This window comes from Pantherophis guttatus, chromosome 12 (assembly GCF_059756535.1).
Source record: "Pantherophis guttatus breed Tessera chromosome 12, ASM5975653v1, whole genome shotgun sequence".
Taxonomy (NCBI): Eukaryota; Metazoa; Chordata; class Lepidosauria; order Squamata; family Colubridae; genus Pantherophis; species Pantherophis guttatus.
This window is the reverse complement of record NC_142074.1, coordinates 20,169,011-20,189,458: the sequence shown is the minus strand read 5'-3', so window position 1 is coordinate 20,189,458 and position 20,448 is coordinate 20,169,011. Positions and strand designations below refer to the sequence as shown.

At 43.5% G+C, this 20,448-nt stretch overlaps 1 protein-coding gene across 10 annotated transcripts in view; it reads left to right on the top strand.

The window, feature by feature from the left end:
• GRIA3 (glutamate ionotropic receptor AMPA type subunit 3) overlaps positions 1-20,448 on the top strand; it is a 155,590-nt gene that overhangs the window by 43,921 nt on the left and 91,221 nt on the right. For all 10 annotated transcript variants that reach the window (XR_015729664.1, XR_015729665.1, XM_087877445.1 and 7 more), the window contains exon 3: positions 512-751. Coding sequence is in view for 8 of the 10 variants with exons in the window: in XM_087877445.1 (XP_087733571.1) it covers positions 512-751 (240 nt within the window). In the remaining 2 variants the exon portion in view is untranslated. The remainder of the gene's footprint in view (positions 1-511; positions 752-20,448) is intronic.

Here is a 20,448-nt window from a genome sequence, read left to right as displayed (position 1 = left end):
GACTGTAAAACATTATGGGCTGATATATAAGTGCTATTGCTATTGCTTGCTATTGCAAGCTAACTCTGCCCACTGTCAGCAGTTCGATCCTGATCAGCTCAAGGTTGACTCAGCCTTCCATCATTCCGAGGCCGGTAAAATGAGGACCCTTATTGTTGGGGGGCAAGATATTGATCTTGAACACTGCTTAGAGAGGACTGTAAAACATTATGGGGTGATATATAAGTGCTATTGCTATTGCTTGCTATTGCAGGCTAACTCTGCCCACTGTCAGCAGTTGGATCCTGATCAGCTCAAGGTTGACTCAGCCTTCCATCATTCCGAGGCCGGTAAAATGAGGACCCAGGTTGTTGAGGGCAAGAGGCTGACTCTGTAAATCCGCTTAGAGAGGGCTGGAAAGCACTGTGAAGTGGCATATAAGTCTAAGGGCTATGGCTGTTTCCAAAGTGTTGGAATGCTTCCTGTTGGACGTCCCTCCATGCTAATGACTTTGTTCTTCTGTTTTTCCTAGTCTGTTCCCAGTTCTCCAGAGGAGTCTATGCCATCTTTGGATTCTATGACCAGATGTCAATGAACACACTGACGTCCTTTTGTGGGGCACTGCATACGTCTTTCATCACACCCAGCTTTCCAACAGATGCTGATGTTCAGTTTGTCATCCAGATGCGTCCGGCTCTGAAAGGGGCCATCTTAAGCCTTCTGACGTACTACAACTGGGAAAAATTTGTATATCTTTATGACACCGAACGAGGTAAGAATACATTTTGATTTTCCAGATGGTTTCTTTTTCCCCTCCCCCCCTTATATCTTAAATGCAAAAAGTGGCTTAATATAGGTAGTCCTTGACTTATGACCACAATTGATGATCAATGGGAAGGGACCTGAAGGAAGTCAACAATTCAAACCGTTCGTTTGAACGTCATTTGTTTGTTTTGATGTGGAATGCCCATCGGATTGTTTTGGGATTGAATTTCCAGATCAAAAGTCTGCGGCATTCCTACTTATAAATGTACAATATCTAGTTGCAGTATGTGGGAGTCTGTAATTTGGGACACGGTGGCTCAGTGGCTAAGACGCTGAGCTTGGTTTTTTGTTTTTTTAAAAAATTTGATTTATATGCCGCCCTTCTCCGGAGACTCAGGGTGGCTTACAGTGCGTTAAGCAAGTGTTGATCAAAACGTCGGCAATTCAGTGGTTCGAATCCCTAGTGCTGCGTAATGGGGTGAGCTCCCGTTACTTATCCCAGCTTCTGCCAACCTAGCAGTTTGAAAGCAGGTAAAAAATGCAAGTAGAAAAATAGGGACCACCTTTGGTGGGAAGGTAACAACGTTCTGTGTGCCTTTGGCATTTAGTCATGGCGGACCCATGACCACAGAGACGTTTTCGGGCAGCGCTGGCTCTTCGGTTTTGAAACGGAGATGAGCACTGCCCCCTAGATTCGGGAATGACTAGCACTTATGTGCGAGGAGAACCTTTAACTTTACGTTAATGCCTTAAGCTGCACCCCTCAGTCCCAGGTCTTTTCTTCTGCACCAGGGGTGCAGAATTCTGCTGGGGTTGCAGAATCATCAGGAATTCTGGGAATTGAAGTCCACAGTTTGTAAAGGGGCCATAATTACCAATCCTTGTTCTAAAGGGTTGCAATGAATTTTGCCAGCATCCTAAATATGTGGCAATTTTGGACAGGTTCTCTTAATGCATTGTAAAGTATTTTCAACCAGTTTTCCAGCACATCTTCAGACAATGATAATTTCTTGAATTAGAAAGCAGAATGAAAGTTCTCACATATGTTGCTGCCTTTGAAATGGGAAGGGAGATCCTGGAACTGTCACACTTTTAATAATTTGCACTGTCAATTTCTTTTGCTGCTTCGGGGCACAAGTGCTTCTGGAAGACAATATTGAACAATTTTCTGTCAGTTCTGGAAATATATGATCGTTTAACTATCTCCTCTCTCTCTCTCTCTCTCTCTTTCCACGCGTGTAAACATTATTAGCTTACTAGGGTATTGTTAAAATTGGACAATCGGTGAGAAATTGCAGGGAGCCATTTCTCCCCAGTTTAAATATTGCATTAGTGGGGAAATTGCGTTTGCAAGCATTTTCATGGCAAGCGGCTATGTTAGCATCTGCCAGGGAGAAGGGAAGCCTGGAGCTCAATCTTAGAATAAGGTGTCACAGAAGCTCTGAAGACTGAAATGATCTCTGTTTCAGATGATTACCGTAGGAGCCTGGAATATGCTTTGCTGGCTGGGCACCGTAATTTACTTCCTTACCTTTGCGTCGCATGTTAAGATGGTTAAGAAGCAAACCTCAGAAAGGGCTTAGTTTTATTTTGGTTTTTATATTGGCTCAGGCCACTATGGTTAGATGGTGTCCTGGAAGGCATTCTGCAGCTACATAAAATAATCACTTATCTCTTCTTATGAACTGGAGCATTAGGGCATTGCAGTTCAGAAGAGAAAGAAAGAAAGAAAGAAAGAAAGAAAAAAGAAAGAAAGAAAGAAAGAAAGAAAGAAAGAAAGAAAGAAAGAAAGAAAGAAAGAAAGAATGAAAGAAGGGAGGGAGGGAGGGAGGGAGGGAGGGAGAGAGAGAGAGAGAGAGAGAGAGAAAGAAAGAAAGAAAGAAAGAAAGAAAGAAAGAAAGAAAGAAAGAAAGAAAGAAAGAAAGAAAGAAAGAAGTAGAGTGGAGTAGAGTTGGGTTTCAGTAGGTTCTGACCAGTTCTGGAGCACCGGTAGTAATAGTTTTACTATTTAAAAATATAAATTTTTAATAGTTTTTAATAGTTGAGAGAACAGGTAATAAAAATTCTGACTGGCCCCACCCGCATCTGTTCTCTGCCTCCCGAATCCCAGCTGATTGGGAGGAAATGAGGATTTCGCAGTAACCTTCCCCTGGAGTCGGGTGGGAATGGAGATTTTACAGTATCCTTCCCCTGCCACGCCCACCAAGCCACACCCACCAAGCCATGCCACGCCCACCAAGCCACACCCATAGAACCGGTAGTAAAAAATTTGAATCCCACCAGTGGAGTGGAGTGGAGTGGAGTGGAGTGGAGTGGAGTGGAGTGGAAAGGAAAGGAAAGGAAAGGAAAGGAAAGGAAAGGAAAGGAAAGGAAAGGAAAGGAAAGGAAAGGAAAGGAAAGGGGAAAGTAGGAAAAGGAAAGGAAGGGAAGGGAAGGGAAGGGAAGGGAAGGGAAGGGAAGGGAAGGCAAGGAAAGGAAAGGAAAGGAAAGGAAAGGAAAGGAAAGGAAAGGAAAGGAAAGGAAGATCTGAACCATATCCATTATAGTCCCAAAGGTACTTTTTCAAGAAGCAACTGGACTTTCTGGTTTTTCTTTGAAGACATTTCGCTTCTTATCCAAGAAGCTTCTTCAGCTCAGAGCTGAGAAGTGAAACGTCTTCAAAGAAAGGCACCTTTGGGACATCCATGACTGAGAATCTCCATAGACAGGTCCATTATAGTTGGCTGCTTACGATAAGCCATGATAAACCAGTCACAATTCATCATAATCTTAAAACCAGTTTCAAATATCAAATAAGTTCCAGCGTTTGATTGAAGGGACCAGGAAGATCTCAAGAAGACATTAGCTAAGCCTTGAGGGTTGAATTGTGGTGTTCTTGGTGCTTTCTGATGTTGTGACATAGTTGGGTTAAATAAATATCTAAAGCAAAACAACCAAGCTCAGAGAGCACCAAGGACTCCACAGTAGGGTATGCTAGATGACAATAATCCCAGATTTAGGAAGCCAAGCCCAGTACTTGTGAAAATATGGCTACTTGAGAATCCCAGACACCTGTTGTTGATAAGCAGGTTCCCATTTTAATAGATTCTCATTTAAATTTTAATGAGAGCATAAATATGCATGTTTGAGCTTCTCTTTGCGGGGCGAGATAAAGCATGTTTAATTTCCATAGAGTATATAAATCGGTAAATAATTTAAGGAAAGGATACTTTGTTCACTATGCAAGTTGGATTGTAGCAAAAGGTCTGCTGTTGAAGGCAACTTCTTGTGCATCTAAAATGAGGTGAAGGACTCATTTAATTTCTATCTCTATCCTCTGGTCTGTCCAGGGATGGGATTGAAAAACTTCAGCAATTGATTCGCTGCCTGGTTGCTGGGTGGGTGTGGCCTTGGGGGTGTGGCCTACTCGGCCTCCTGCACCACAGTGTGGGGAGGGCGTTTTCGCCCTCCCCAGGCTCCGGAGACTTTCTGGAGCCTCCAAAAATGGCCTCCCCCGGGCTCCGGAGGCCCTCTGGAGGCTGGAAATGGGCCTGTTTCCTCACTTCCGGTAGGCCCGTTTTTCGCCCTACCAGAGCCTCTGTGTGGGCCCTGCACTTACCTGGCATCCAAAACAAGCCACGTAGAGACTCCAGGGAGGGGCGAGTGGGGTGGGCGGGGTCAGCCAGTCCTTGGAACAACCGGTTCGACAGAGCAGATTAAAATTAACATTCGGTTCACCTGAACCGGTCTGAACTGGCTGAATCCCACCTCTGGGTCTGTCTGGCTTGTTTCCTGGAATCAGAGTTGGGATAGAGTTAGGATCTTATTGCTTCCCAACCTGCTGGCTTTGTTTAGGGGAATCCAGAATTAGAAGATTGTTTTTGTCCTGATGTCGCCTGAAGTTTTATTTTTGTCTTCGGGAAGAAACTACTCAAGGAACCAAAGGTGCTTCCGTCCCTTCTTTAGCATTTCTCAGACATTCCATTGATCTGAAAAATATGCAAGGAAAAAAAATAGACAAGATACGTAAAAGAACTGAGAATGAAACAGGTGCAGGAGGAAGCTGGGGAAAAAAAATCTAAGTTGAGGCGGAGGAGGAGGAGGTGGTGGAGGAGGAGGTGGTGGTGGAGGAGGCGGTGGAGGTGGTGGAGGAGGAGGTGAGGAGGAGGAGGAGGTGGAGGAGAAGGAGGAGGAAGGAGGAGGAAGAAGAAGAGGAGGAGGAGGAGGAATAGGAAGAAGAAGAGGAGGTGGAGGAGGAAGCTGGAAAAAAATCTAAGTTGAGGGGGAGGAGGAGGGGGTGATGGTGGAGGAGGTGGTGGAGGAGAAGGAGGAGGAAGGAGGAGGAGGAAGAAGAAGAGGTGGAGGAGGAAGCTGGAAAAAAACCTAAGTTGAGGGGGAGGAGGAGGGGGTGATGGTGGAGGAGGAGGAAGAAGGAGGAAGAAGAGGAGGAGGAGAAGGAATAGGAAGAAGAAGAAGACGAGGTGGAGGTGGTGGTGGTGGAGGAGGAGGAGATGGAGGAGGAGGTGGAGGAAGAGAAGAGGAAGAAGAAGAGGAGGTGGAGGAGGAGGAGGAAGAAGAAGAAGAGGAGGTGGTGGTGGAGGAGAAAGTGATGGAGGAAGAGAATAGGAAGAAGAAAAAGAAGAGGAGGAGGTGGAGGAGGAGGGGAGGAAGTGGAAGAAGAAGAGGAGGAGGAGAAGGAATAGGAAGAAGAAGAAGATGAGGTGGAGGTGGTGGTGGTGGTGGAGGAGGAGGAGGAGATGGAGGAGGAGGAAGAGGAGGTGGAGGAAGAGAATAGCAAGAAGAAGAGGAGGAGGTGGAGGTGGAGGAGGAAGAAGAAGAGGAGGAGGTGGAGGAGGAGGAGAAGGCGATGGAGGAAGAGAAGAGGAAGAAGAAGAGGAGGAGGTGGTGGAGGAGGGGGAGGAATTGGAAGAAGAAGAGGAGGAGGAGGAGGAGGAGGAGGAGGAGGAGGAGGAGGAGGAATATCATTTCCAAATGGTCCGATCAGGGATTGTAAATGTTCTACCGTAGTTGGCTTCCTCATTCAGAGTCCGATGCTGTTGTAAAAGCTATGCATCTTTCATAGCTTGTCCCACATTCCCTTACATAATGACAATATAATAGACGGCAGTACTCAGGAAACCCCTTCTGAGTTCATCCTATTCCTGGCCCATTAAAATAAATAAATAATGCAGTGAATGTTTAGAGCGGCTGTCAGTAAACGCCCGTTGCAGTTCCTTTCATATATCCAGGCGACAGAGAGAAGATAACACTGCAGGTGCTTTATCAAGTATTGTTGAGGATAAGACTTCGGTAAAAATAGAGATGGAATCGGCCAAGGTAGCTGAATTCCACCCTCCGGTCTGTTATGAAGAACCCCCGAAGTCATGGAATCTACCTCGATTGTTGTTGATGGCAGGTGGTTCCCCCCAATTTCAATCAAAGCCCTGAGCTTCCAATGTGGAGAAAATGACCGAGCATTTTATAAAAAGCTTTTTCAATCAAAGTACTTTATTCGGAGTTTATCATGTGACCCAGATTAGCTGCTGGATCCAAGCAAATTGTGTTCGCTGACCATATTGGATTCCCCCCTTCCCTTCCTCCTTTGTATAGTTCAGTGAATGAGGGAGCAGAGGTGAAATCCAGCAGTTTCTGACAGATTCTGAAGAACCGGTAGCGGAAATTTTGAGTAGTTTGGAGAACCTGCAAATACCACCTCTGGCTGGCCCCAGAGTGGGGTGGGAATGGAGATTTTGCAATATCCTTCCCTCAGGGAATTCCCCCATATCCTTCCTTCCTTCCTCCCTCCCTCCCTCCCTCCCTTCCTTCTTAGCACTACCCCTTAGATTTATATACTACTTACAGCCCTCTCTAAGTGATTTACAGAGTCAACCTATTGCCCCCCAACAATCTGGGTCCTCATTTTACCAATCTCAGAAGGATGGAAGGCTGAGTCTACCTTGAGCAGGTCAGGATCGAACTCCTGGCAGTAGGCAGAGTTAGCCTGCAATATTGCATTCTAACTGCTGCATCATCACAGCTCAAATAATTCAGAGTGTAGCAGAGGGCCAACAAGCAGAATGGTAAGTAATAAAAATATAAAAGTCTACTTCTATTTTCTCAGCCCCGGTGGGAGCATTTTGTATTAGAAGCCATAAATCCGAGCTTCAGGCCTAGGTTTGTAGCTGGACTGTATCAGGCCCTTGGACTGAAGGAAGCCACATTTAGAAGGTTAAACACATTTAAGGTGTTAAGGATTCTGCAGAAATCAGAAAACGAGACGCCACGAGAATCTTCATACTCTTTTGCAAATTTTATAACCAAATACATAATGACATTTTTTCCCCATTTGGTGATCTTTCTAGAGTTCCACAAAGTGAATAAAAGACACGCTTTAGAAAAATATGAAAAATAGACCAGAAAAAGTGGAAGGATTTACTTCCAGCAGTTGTGCATTGGAGGTTTTTAAGAAAAGATTGGAGAATCATTTGTCTGGAATTGTAGAAGGTTTCCTACCTGGACAGTTATAACTCAGTTATTCTGTTATTGTGTTAAAATCTATGCTGCATGTTTCAAACAGTTATCTTTGCGATGGGGACCTACCTTCACTGCATGGTGGTAATGCCATTTAAAAAAAAAAAAAGAGCAGAAATTCAAAGTGTCACTTTGAATCACTTCCTTGAGGTGTTGTTGCCTTGTTGATGGATCTTTTTATTTATTTATTTACTTATTTAATTAATTTATTTTATTATTTTATTATAACTAATTCCCAAACCACTTGTCAAACTACCTAGTAGGGCTGTACACAGTGGTGAAATTCATTTTTTTTTACTACCGGTTCTGTGGGCGTGCCTTGGTGGGCATGGTGTGGCTTGGTGGCAGGGGAAGGATACTGCAAAATCTCCATTCCCACACGACTCCAGGGGAAGGAAATTGCAAAATCTCCATTCCCACAAAATCTCTGGTGTCAGCCAGAGGTGGTATTTGCCGGTTCTCCAAACGACTCAAAATGTCCGCTACCGGCTCTCCGAACTACTCAAAATTTCCACTACTGGTTCTCCAGAACCTGTCAGAACCTGCTGGATTTTACCCCTGGCTGTACTGTATTACTATTTATCCTTCTCATCTTTCCTATTACCTATCTCCTTATCTTCTTATGACTATAACTTTGTGGCTTGTATCTTATGATTTGCATCAATGGTTTTGCTTAGTATCCTAGTATGATTTATGTCAATGGCTTATTTAGTATCGTAGGACTATCACTGAGCGTTGTATCTTATGATTTGGGATGAATGTATCTTATGATTATGATCATGACATATAGAAAAGAGTAGAGTAGCGTAGCGTAGCGTAGCGTAGCATAGCATAGCATAGCATAGCATAGCATAGCATAGCATAGCATAGCATAGCATAGCATAGAATAGCTTTATTGTCACTTTGAATGTACACTAATCGGGATACATTAAAAATGAAACTTCATTGCATACAGCTCTCAAAGGGTCACAACCTCGAATTTTACACTACATAAACATGACAAGATAAATACCTAAATAAATAAATAGCGAATAAATAAATATCACTTGTTGCTTCTATGTACACTGAGAGCTTATGCACCAGAGACAATTCCTTGTGTGTCCAATCACCCTTGGCCAATAAAGAATTCTAATTCTAATTTTCTCCCCTTCCTTTTTGTCAAAATGGCCTCTTATTAAAACTTCTCTCATTCCTTATGATAATATCAAACTCTGTTTCTCCCTCTAGTTGCCTTCAGTTGCAATCATTAGCTGATAAACAGGTGAAGGGGAAGCCCTCCCCCAACCAGTAGGAAATTAAAGAAAAAATTTCAGCAAGAGCGTTGGTATAACCCCCATGTTCTAAATAAAAACATGGCACCTGCCCACTTTATCCCGCTTTAATCAGCCGCTCTTCATGTTGTCATGATGGCATCTACATAGGCAGACTGAGACCATAATTAGATGTTTTTAATTTTGTTAATAAAAGAACACCGTGACCTCACTGGAGGCCAATCACTGGCGGTCATGCAAACTTCGCTGGCTAATCCGTAAGTTGATATTGCTTACTAGTTTCTGCAGGGTTAAATGAAAGAGAAAATGGGAACTTGCTGGAAGGGAAGGAGAAAAGCTGGCAGACAATCCAGGACAGAGTGTACAAAATTTCACATCGGGCACAAACAAAATTTGCTTCTACCGCCAATTGAGATGGTGGGCAAAGGAGAAGAGACAGTGATATGATTCAAATAATTTAACAACCGGTTCTCTGCCCTAATGACCGGCTGAGTGGGCGTGGCCATGGTGGGCATGGCCAGGGGATGTGATAGGCAGCACGTGACCTCCTGCACCCGCCTGGGAGCAAAAACAGGCTGCGGGGTGACGTGACATCCCCCCCCAGGCCCCGTTTTGGGCCTAGTAGGCCTTCCTGCAACCTCCTGGGAGCAAAACTGGGCCACGGGGGGGGCGCACTGCACCCCCCATGCCCCATTTTGGGCCTAGTAGGCCTCCCAGCCTACTGGGAACCAAAATGGAGCGCGTGGGGACTCCTGAAAGTGGCAAGGATGGGAGGAGTGGAGCCAGCCAGCAATTTAACAACCGGTTCTCCCGAACCGGCTCGAACCGGCTGAATCCCACCGTTGAGAAGTTGGCCACAAGCCTTAAATTAATACTTTCCAAACTTTTTCCTTCATTGCCTCCCAGTGCTTATCAGAAAGTCTTATCGAACTTTGAAGACCTGTCGTAAGTCCCTTCCTTCACCACTGTTGTAACTTTGAACAGTCATTGAAAGGAATGTTCGTAACACGGGGTCTACCTGTATTATAAATACAATATCATCCGATGATCATTATGATCACCAAACCAAATCTAAAAACGCCAGGGAATTTTTAGAAGCTGGTCACTCTGAGAAATCAAGCCATCAAGAGACACGTAGATATTAACAACATTGATAGACTATCCAAAAGAGATTCTCACCGAGCACAAAAAGGAACAAAAAGAACCAAGCACCTCTCCACTAGCAATCAGCACCCAAATCAGCATAGGCTAACATTCAAGATTAACATCAGACCAACATTCAAGTAAACGATATCCCCATCAAGAGACTGCCAAAGACGCCAACAGCAAAACAGCCCAACCAAAGAATCACTAAGACCAGCCTCACCAAAAGTCATCAGAATATAAACTAACAGCAAACCCCACTCCTTAGTAGCATTGATGATGTTACCTAGATGGGTCATGAAATGTCTGCAAGAAAACAAGCATGTTCAGAGAGCACCCAGGACACCCAATCATCATTAATGCATTTCAACAAATTATGATTATAGTCATTTCATGGATGTCCATTTTAATAGGAATACTATCTTCCATGGGCTTTGGACATGGAAATATTGCTTGAAATTATCCCTAGAATGGGGGCAATTTGGCAGGGCCAAGAATTAATTAAATAGATTGCAAAAGAAAAGACTGCAGAGTTCTGGATTAATTTGGGAGGGGAAGGATCCAGACATATCTCCAAGAATTACAGTGCTGTTGACAAAATTATCTGCAGAGGTAGATCTTCTGGGAAGAAAAAGAAGTGGTTTTACACAATAAAATTGAGACAGCAAAGGACAGCTGAGCTGATATATGAATGGGTCGTACAGTTAACGCCTCATAACTAAAGATTATGCTTTTCACGACATTGATGCAATAAAGAACAGGATATTAATATCATCCAACTCATAAACAGTGAATGTGGAAGGAAGGCCTGACCCAAGAAGAAGTGTTAAAAATAGCCCTGGGCTTATGAAACGTCCCAGCAAAAAATGTTAATAATGCAGAATTAAATGCCAAGAAACATGTACAATTAAGGGACCAAAGCCAAGTTGTAAAGAAGCAGAAAAGAAGATAAGTAGACCTCACCACGAGTAGCAGCAAGGAGGCTATAAAAATGTATTTTTATATTTTATGTAAAAGTGGAGAAAGACACTAAAAACAGGAGAGATGGCCAGATGGAGAGATCTATAGAAAGTGTAGTTACAGTAGAACATGGGTCTACAATCTTAAACACTCAAAGAGCCATTTGGACCCGTTTCCCACAGAAAAGAAAACACTGGGAGCCACAAAACCCTTCCCGTGCCTGACTATTTCTTGAGCGGCCACAAAACTAGCATATGTAGTTGAATGAAATGTTCTGTTTTCTTCTGAAACTTTTATTTTCTTGGATTTATCCATGGTTGGCCTACTGGAAGTTGAAAAGCTCAATAAATCACAGGCCGGCGGGTGTCACACATTGATGGTTGTGACGCATATTTTGAGTGACAGGGAGCCGCAGCAGAGGGGTGAAAGAGCCACATGCAGCTCCAGAGCCGCAGGTTGCTGACCCTTGCAGTAGACCAACCATCAGCAGTGTAAACCTTTGTAATGGGATAGGAGAATGACCTTGGGAGACAGGAGGAAGAGCTGAAGACTAGGCAACAGCAATAGCACTTAGACTTATATACCTCTTCACCGTGCTTTATAGCCTTTCTAAGTGGATTACAGAGTCAGCATATTCCTCCCCACCCCCCACCCCCAACAATCTGGGTCCTCATTTTATTGATCTCTGAAGGATGGAAGACTGAGTTAACCTTGAGACTTGAACTGCCAAACTGCTGGCAGTTGGCAGAATTTGCCTGCAATGCTGCATTCTAACCACTGCGCCATCAGGCAACAATCAAATAAGAGGCAGCGTAGCCCACAGAAGGAATGGAGGTGTGACAAATGTCTCAAAAATGACCGTCCCTTCTTTTTTTTTTTTCCTTTGACTGTTAAATAGAGAGGGGAGTGATATACTTTTTCACTTGCAAGTTTCTGTTAATGTAACCTTACGATCAAGATAGAGTTAGTACCCCTGGGGATTGAATGGTGGAGAATGGCTGCAGAGAATATAAATCCTTCCATTCCTTACCATCCAGTCAGAGCTGAAGAAGCTTCTCGGATGAGAAGCAAAATGTCTTCAAAGAAAAAACCAGTTGCCTCCTGAAAAAACACCTTTGAGGCAACCTGGATGACTGAGCATCTCCATAGACATTTCCTCCTGGGGGTGCTTCTTATCTGGACTATCTTGGAAGGGTGACACCCTATGGGCCTAGAGTGGATGCTCAGCTTGCTTTCTCACAAATTGGTTTCCATCGAGACCTCCTCTTGAACTAATTCGTATCGTATCACCTTCTGAAAAGCTCTCTCATGGGTGCGTTGCTGAGCTTGTTTGATAATAAATGACGGGGAGATAACCTGAGAACAATTTTCAGATGGCAACATGTGTGCAAATGGAAAATTGATCAAGATCAATACTCTAAGCGAGAGCAGTTCTGATTGTTTAAACTAAAGATTTAAGCCACGAAAGCCTCTTGATTGGTTTATTCATCTTGATTCCAGTCATTCCATCCTAAGAAGGGAGAACGCAACTCTTTGTGCAGAACTTTTTGAGCATGGAAAAAGCAGAGAAAAGAATGAGGAAGTAGATGAATTCTGGGAATGTTCTTGCCGGCTTCTTTAAAAAGGAAATCTTTAAATATATATATAAAAAAATATATTGGTCAGCAATTTTCACCCAATGCCCTTTCCCCAAATGAATATATTTTTTGTCTTCATCATTCAACGCGGTGCGTGAGATTTGAACAAGAGAAGGCCATTTAGGATCACCACAACATGCGCACAAGTAGGACTTGTTGGGCAACTCCTTGAAATAAATACATGTTTTCGTGGGGTTGAAATGAAGGAGTTTCAAGATACCACTTCTCTAGTTGTTGAAGTTGTTCCATGTTGTATAGTGCGCCCTCCAAATCATCTTTTCCCTACTAAGGTTCCTGCAGTGGATGTGTATGTGTGTTCATAATCTAAAGTTTCATGTTTGACCCGCAACTCTGAAACGAATACGAATCTCAGGTTTGTATTTATCTATATTGTGCAAAAACGAGATCTTGATTGTCGCTCTGATGGAGAGCTTTTGTGAATAGCTCATTTAAATTTCACAGCACCTTAATTACAGGTTGATTAATACGGAATTCAGCCATACATGCTAGTTCAGAGAAAGAGAGAGAGGGGGAAAAAATATATGACATTGCCAGTACAAAGCTGATTGCTAAAGAATAAGATGATCCCCAAGGAAAACTAGGTACCTTTTTAAAAATAACTGGGTACCTTTTTAAAAATAACTTATTTAAATGAAAATTCTCAGAAGCAAATCGTTGTTTTTTTTTTATCTGCTTGGGGTAGTTTCAATATATATACACCGTGTTTCCCCGAAAATAAGACATCCCCTGATAATAAGTCCTCCCCTAAAATAAACCCTCCTCTGAAAATAAGCCCTTGCCCAAAAATAAGCCCTCCCTGAAAATATTTTAATGCATGCACAGCTGGTCCCCACCATTTCCTCTGGTTAGGGTTAGGGAGACAGAGCTGGAAATCAGGTAAGATGGCAAGAGGAGCCCCGTCTTGCTCCACACACCCCAAAATAATAAGATGTCCCCGAAAATAAGGCCAAGCGCTTATTTTGGGGTTCAAAAAAATATAACACAGTGTTCTGCCCCAGGTCCGGATTCCCAAGGATATTGACACACACCAACGGTCCTTATCAAATTTATTAAGTAGCAAGAATAAACCAAAGTCTGGCAAAGGTTGGCAACCAGCCCAGAAAACAAGATACGATAAGACTTTTCCAAAAATGCTCTGATGATAATTACAAGTTGTTTCCAGCAAGAAACTTACTAACGGCGTGTGACTTAAATAGGCTAAGGGAGTGGCCAATTATCTTCAAGCCTTACTTTCGAGGAGACCTCCTCCTCCTCCTGAGTAGCCACTCCTGCCTTTTGGCAGCCCTGCATGCTCGAGCTTTGAGAAGAGGCTCCTCCACTTCGCTCTCTCCACTGGAAGGAGCCTCTGGAAGTTCTGAAGGCCCTGGCTGAGTCTCTGCCTCTGGCACCACATCCTCTTCATCCTCCTCACTGTCCGACGCAAGCGACGGCTGCGCAGGCTGCTGGCGCGACACCACCCAACCTACTCGTCGTCGGGATCAGCCACGATCCGCGCAGGTCACTGGCGGGCCACAACACACAGGGACTTATTTTATACACACACACACACACACACACACACACGTATGTATGTATGTATGTATGTATGTATGTATGTATGTATGTAAAGAAAGAAGCAGACATCCTGCGAGCTCTGGAACATATATTACAGTTGCAGCTTAGTAAGAGGGAAAGGGTATATTTTTAAACCATTGCTGATGAAGGTTAAGCATCAAGACTCTTTTGATGACACAGGAAGACAATTCAGATAGCCCAATATTTGATTTTTCTAGGACATTTATCTAAGGCACAGTAAGTAACACAGAAATTCATACTTTATGAATTCTATTCTAATTCTATTCCTGGCTTGATTACCATAATCTGCTGTGATTGTTTCTTCAAAGGAATAATGTTTATCATTATTTAAACTCAGCAGTTGGGGGGACTTTAATTTTTTAAAAGAGCCATCTAGCATTATGCAGGCAGAAGTATAACAAAAAAAAAAATATTAATTTGCTCGGTAAGTAATTTAAGATGATGTATGCTTTGGAAATTATTTGTATTTATTACACTTTCATTGCATATTTTTGCCAGTAGGAAATGCATGAATCTTTCTTTAACACCATTAAAGTATGAGGGGGATTCTATTGAAGCAATGTAAGCAAAGTAGTGTTTGAATCTGAGTTCTCGAACAAATATTACAACTGTTTAGACCAGGGGTGTCAAACTCGATTTCATTAAGGGCCACATCAGGGTTGTGTTTGATCTTGGAGGGCCGGGGTGGGGGAGCTTGGCCAGGGGGTGTGGCCAGCTCAATGTCACTCTTCAAGGCTCCATTTTTGACCGTGATGGCCTCCTGCAGTCCTCTGCCAGCAAAAATGGAGTACACCCTCCCTCCCCGAGCTCCATTTTCACTGGCAGAGGCACCGCAGCCCAGTCCTTCACTGTTTCTAGGATGACCCCATGGGCCAGATCTAAGCACCCCACAGGCCGGATCCATCCCCCCCCCCCCCGGCCTTGAGTTTGACACCCCTGGTTTAGACGTTGTGATGGAAAAAAGCACATTGTATTGAAAATTTAAGATTGCTCCAGATTTTAGCTGGGCTGCTGGAAGTCGGTCTGATGAAGAGTGGAATGGAATGGAATGGAATGGAATGGAATGGAAGGGAAGGGAAGGGAAGGGAAGGGAAGGGAAGGGAAGGGAAGAGAAGAGAAGAGAAGAGAAGAGAAGAGAAGAGAAGAGAAGAGAAGAGAAGAGAAGAGAAGAGAAGAGAAGAGAAGAGAAGAGAAGAGAAGAGAAGAGATTCTTTATTGACCAAATGTGATTAGACACACAAGTAATTTGTCTTCGGTGCATAAAAGCTATAAGTGATAAATCATGATTGTAGTCATCATAAAAATACATTCGCCATAAATTATAAGGTACAACGCTTAGTGGATGGATAGACTGTAAAATGAGATCAATGGAGATCAAATGCCCACAAATATCTCCTTTTCATGTCAGTTTCTTGACTTTTTAATGCAAGTAGTCCTCAACTTACAACAGTTCATTCAGTGACCGTTCAAAGTTACGACGGCATTGCAAAAAGGGGTCGCTTTTGACGCTTATGACTGTTGCAGCATCCCTACAGTACCGTGTTCAAAATTCAGACCCTTGGCAACTGAACCATATTTATGATGGTTGCAGTGTCCTGGGGTCATGTGAATGGGTATCAATGGGGAAGGCAGATTCACTTAACAACTGAGTTACTAACCTATTAACAGCAGTGGTTCATTTAACAACTGAGGCAAGAAAGGTTGTGAAACGGGAGTTCTGACCGATGCCCTAATTAAATCATGAGCCTCGAGCCAAGCTTTAAAAGAAATCCAATTATTTATTAGGAGTTTCATGTCGGCACATTCCCAAGGGAAGCCAGCTCTAACCCCACATAATTTACGCCACAATCATGACCCTGTTTCCCCCCTCCCCCCCCCAGAGTGTGTCATCAATCACATTCGCCAATGGAGCAATTTCGCAGGTTGTAGAGATCACTCCCCTCAGGCTGCTGTGGGTAACCCTGGGAGACAGCCTTGAGAATGATAAGTCTGGAATGTGCATCTGTCTTTGGCTGCCATGCTGTTTCATTGGTTTCCCATCCTGCTAGCCTATGGCAACTCGAGAGCAGGCCAGGGACACTTTGCGAGTCGAAAGGGGCAAATTCCACTTAACAACAGAAATTTTGAGCTCAATTGTGATTGTAAATTGAGGACCACCTGTGCTTAAGGTCAACTCAATTGAATCCCAATCAGGCAGTCTAATGTCGCCTTCCTAATCTGATATTTTTTGTGGTATATCAGATGAGAGCTCCTAACTTTTCAGCCAACTGGGCTACTAGAGATTAGGGGAGATGTTTTGAGAAAAATAAAATTACAGTTGCTAAGCCCGCTAAGTCTATATTTGTTTGTTGTACTTATATCTGCCTTTCCTCCAGGGGCCTCAATGGTCTCCCTTTTATTTCATCCCATTAATAATCCCGTGAAGTAGAATAGATTGAGAGAGGTCTAAAGCCATCCGACGAAGTTCATGGCAAACTGGAGACTTGAGGACGGGGCTCTTTTATATTCGTCCCAAAATGGTAATACTTTGACCCAGCTGGATTTTTATGTGTTTTACTTTCATCTTCTTTCTATTGTGGAGATCCTCCAAGAAAAGAAAGGGAGGGAGGAAGAGAAGGGAGGGAGGAAAGGAAAGGAAAAGAAAGGAAAGGAAAGGAAAGGAAAGGCTGGCTTGAGTTAATTTTAATTTGATTTTAAATTGGGTTGTTTTAATTTACGGCCAAAATATTTAATTATTTTAAATTGCTTTTAAATTTTGTATGTATTGTTTTTTACTTTGGCTGTTCACCGCCCTGAGTCCTATTTTGGAGAAGGGCGGTATAGAAATTTAAATAATAAATAAATAATAAATAAATAAATAAAGGAAAGGAAAGGAGAGGAGAGGAGAGGGGAGGGGAGGGGAGGGGAGTGGAAGGGGGGAGTAAGAAAGGGAGGAAAGGGATGGAGGGAGGTAGAAAGAAAGGAAGGAGAGGGAGGGAGGGAGGGAGGGAGGGAGAGCAAAAGGGAGAGGGGAGTGGGAGGCAGGGAGGGAGGAAGGAAGGGAGGAAAGGGAGGGAAGAAGGGAGAAAGAAAGGAAGGGGGAGGGAGGGAGGGAGGGAGGAAGAAAAAAGAAAGAAAAAAGAAAGAAAGAAATAGAGGAAGAGCGGGAGGAGAGGGAGGGAGGGAGGGAGGGAGGGAGAGCAGACGGGAGAGGGGACTGGGAGGCAGGGAGGGAGGGAGGAAGAAAAAAAAAAGAAAGAAAGACTTGCCCCTAAAATTGCAAATGTATCATTAAAATAATTTCAAAGTAGGGAATCTGAGTCTTTAAAAAAAAAAAAAAACTAAGAGATTTTTGATGAATAAGGAAGATGTTTTGTAACTCACTCCATCAACTCTCTTTTTGCCTTTCCCTGGATGTATCTTTTGAGGGTCTTTGAACAGACTTCAGCTGTTTTCTTTTTAAGCTGCTCACCTCCTGCTGAAAGCTACCTGATTATAGAACTCTGCAGTTCCTGACTTCAAGCCTTCCGCCTTCCCGGAACAGAGATCAACCGGCTCCCACAAAGATCTGGGATTGTCCTCCAACCCACTAATTGCTAACTGCAGGATTCCTAATTAGATCTCTTTTTCCTCACATAAATACATAAACAGGAGCAGGCCGATAGTCATTTGCATCTCCGCTTCGGCGCCAGCCAACAGCAGTTGTTACTGTTGTTGTTTTGTTATTTCTGCAACCTCCCCTTTGTGATTTCGCACTTGCCAAATTGACGAGTGTGTTGTGAAGCTCTTCATAGCAAGCGATTTCTACCAGCAACTTTTCCTCTTCAAATCTCAGTCATGTCGTACATTTCCATGAGGGAAAAGCTGTGCCACAGGGAGAGTGTCCTTGCAAAATCTTTCTCCAAGTCAGCCTAAAATCCTGCCTGGACAATACGTAGCTACATCAGGAGAAATCAACCAACATGAGCAATGACATGTCAACAGTGTTCCTATATTTGAGGGGCTGCCACAAAGAAGAGGGGGACAAAGCACCCGAAGGCAGGACAAGAAGCAACGGGTGGAAACTCATCGAGGAGAGAAGCAACCTAGAACTAAGGAGAAATTTCCTGACAGTTAGAACCATTAATCAGTGGAACAACTTGCCTCCAGAAGTTGTGAATGCTCCAACACTGGAAGAGATTGGATAACCATTTGTCTGAAGTGGCGTAGGGTTTCCTGCCTGAGCAGGGGTTTGGATTAGAAGATCTCCAAGGTCCCTTCCAACTCTGTTATTCTGTAGGCCGCATGAAGTCCTTACCCATTTTTTTAAAATCATTTGAGATGTCTCCAATGTCACACTTCTGACATTTGGCTACAACATTGAACATCAGCACCGACCTTTCCTTCCCCTCCCTTCCCCTCTCTCTCCTCCTCCTTCACTCTCAAATATAAAATCAAACCTGGAATAATCTTTATATCTTTACTTGGATTAATCCCCCTAAGCTCTCCAGCCTTCTCCAAATGGCAGCAAAAGTAAATCCTGCCCTGATGAGGTCACCACATCCCTGAGATGTCCACTGTGGCCCTTGGAAGTTAAAAGGAAGAGAAAATAAACAAATCCAAGTTCTGTTCTGAGGAAAGGCATCAGGATTTGGCCAGCGCCTGACAGAATGAGATACATTATCTCAAGAAAACAGACAGTTCCTTCTATTTTGCTGGAGGCACAGCAACTTGTGACAAAAAGTGGAATTGTCCTTCAACTTGGCTGCTCCTGAACAAGTAGTTGTTATTGAACCTAAGAGGGTAGCTGTAGGTATATCTTCCCTGTCTTCAAACAAGCTTCAAACAAGAATAGCTTGGAAGCCCATCATCCATGTCTTTCTGTTTGGAGCCCTTCCTTCTCTCTCTCTCCATTATGGGCAGCGGAAATATGTTGGAAGTGGAAGAAGGTTAGGCAGAAAAGGCCTAATCTACATGAGATTCTCTGGGAACAGACCCAGGGCCTGTCATAAAAATGTGCATCTCACTGCAGATACGTGTCACTGTAGCCATTCCATGGAAAGCTTTTGCTGGCTCCTTCATTTGCTCGATTGCCTTCAGTAGGCCGCTCCCTGATCTTTCGTCAAGCATGGTTTCTGAGCTTTATGTGCTTGTGTGCATTTATTTGCCCCATCCCTGCCAGAGGGAGAATAAGAAGCTAAGAACCGAGAGTCTTCCGTAGAAGGTGCATTCTCTCTCTCATTTCGGCTTTTGAAAAAGACTGGTGTTTACACGCTTTGTGGGTGTGACTAAACCAGGTGTGAGGCTCTCTTTTTTTCATCTAAGCTAGAATGATCTTCCTGGAGGACAATTTGGTCTCAAAGGAAAGGGCTTGAAGTAGTAGATCAGATGTGGTATTTATTTATTTTTTCCCCCCATTTGCAGCTAGAGAGCTCAGGTTGTTTCTGTTTATCATGTACCTAAGACAAGTCAAAGGCTTGCGGGACTGTTGATGATCCAACCGCTTAGGATGTGGTTTCTAAATGCTCAGTTTAGCAGCTCTTCTTTTGTCCATGAAATGGGCAGTTTTATGTGTGATGGTTAACAATCATCATCTTCTTCTTTTAATGACACCGTAATCCCTAGCTGTTTTGACCTAGGCTCCCTTAACAAGCAGGAGGCAGGAATTCATCCCAGCAAAACCTCTTTTATTTACACAACTGTGAATTCCTTTCATTCACAGTCAGCAAACCGTTTTTCAAAGGAATATTTATCAACACAGATTTTATCTCGCTTGGCAAGCTGCCACTAACTTGTTTCCAGCCGCAGAACAAGGCAAAACTTGGCACAGAGTCTCTCAGAGTCACGGAACGAATGAATTGTTTCCTGCAAAAGCCGACTCCCTGTTTGCTCCTCTTTTACAGTATTTCCTATGGGGAGGGGATTGGGGATGGAATGGAGATTTTACAGTATCCTTCCCCTGCCACGCCCACCAAGCCATGCCACGCCCACCAAGCCACACCCACAGAACCGGTAGTAAAAAAATTTGAAACCCACCACTGGTGCACATACCCCGTGGCAGCTCCTCTTTCTGGTCACGGCCCTGACGAGCACATGCACAGTGCTCCCTTTTCAGCACTCGGTGCCACGCGCACGCTCCCTTTTCGGCTCTCGGTGCCGAAAAGGTTCGCCATCACTGCTCTAAATTTTTATGGAGGACTCTTCTGTTAAATCCAAAGCTTTCAGGAACATTTGCATAGAAATCTAGAGCTTTTCAGGTGATCGTGTCTCTCTATTTTTAAGAATCATGGGCCTTCAACTTCATTTGCAGGTTGTCTTAAGGATAACAGAAGTACAACATTCGACACTTTTAAAGCACACGTAGTAAAGCAGCAATTGTTCTCCCTTTAGTTTAAAAAAAAAAAGATGTAAATTTTTACTTTAATTGCACTTGGAGTTTTCAACTATCAAATGAGTCATTTGTAAGCTGATGAGTAACCAAGCCTTGTATCTACTTTTTTCTCTGACAAGTAGCGGAATTGTAATGTTGTCTCACCCATCACAGCCATCTTTGTAAAATACGATGTTAAGGAAGACTGGGATTCATTGTATTATACATATGTAAATCTTCTGTTTTACCCGTCTCTGGA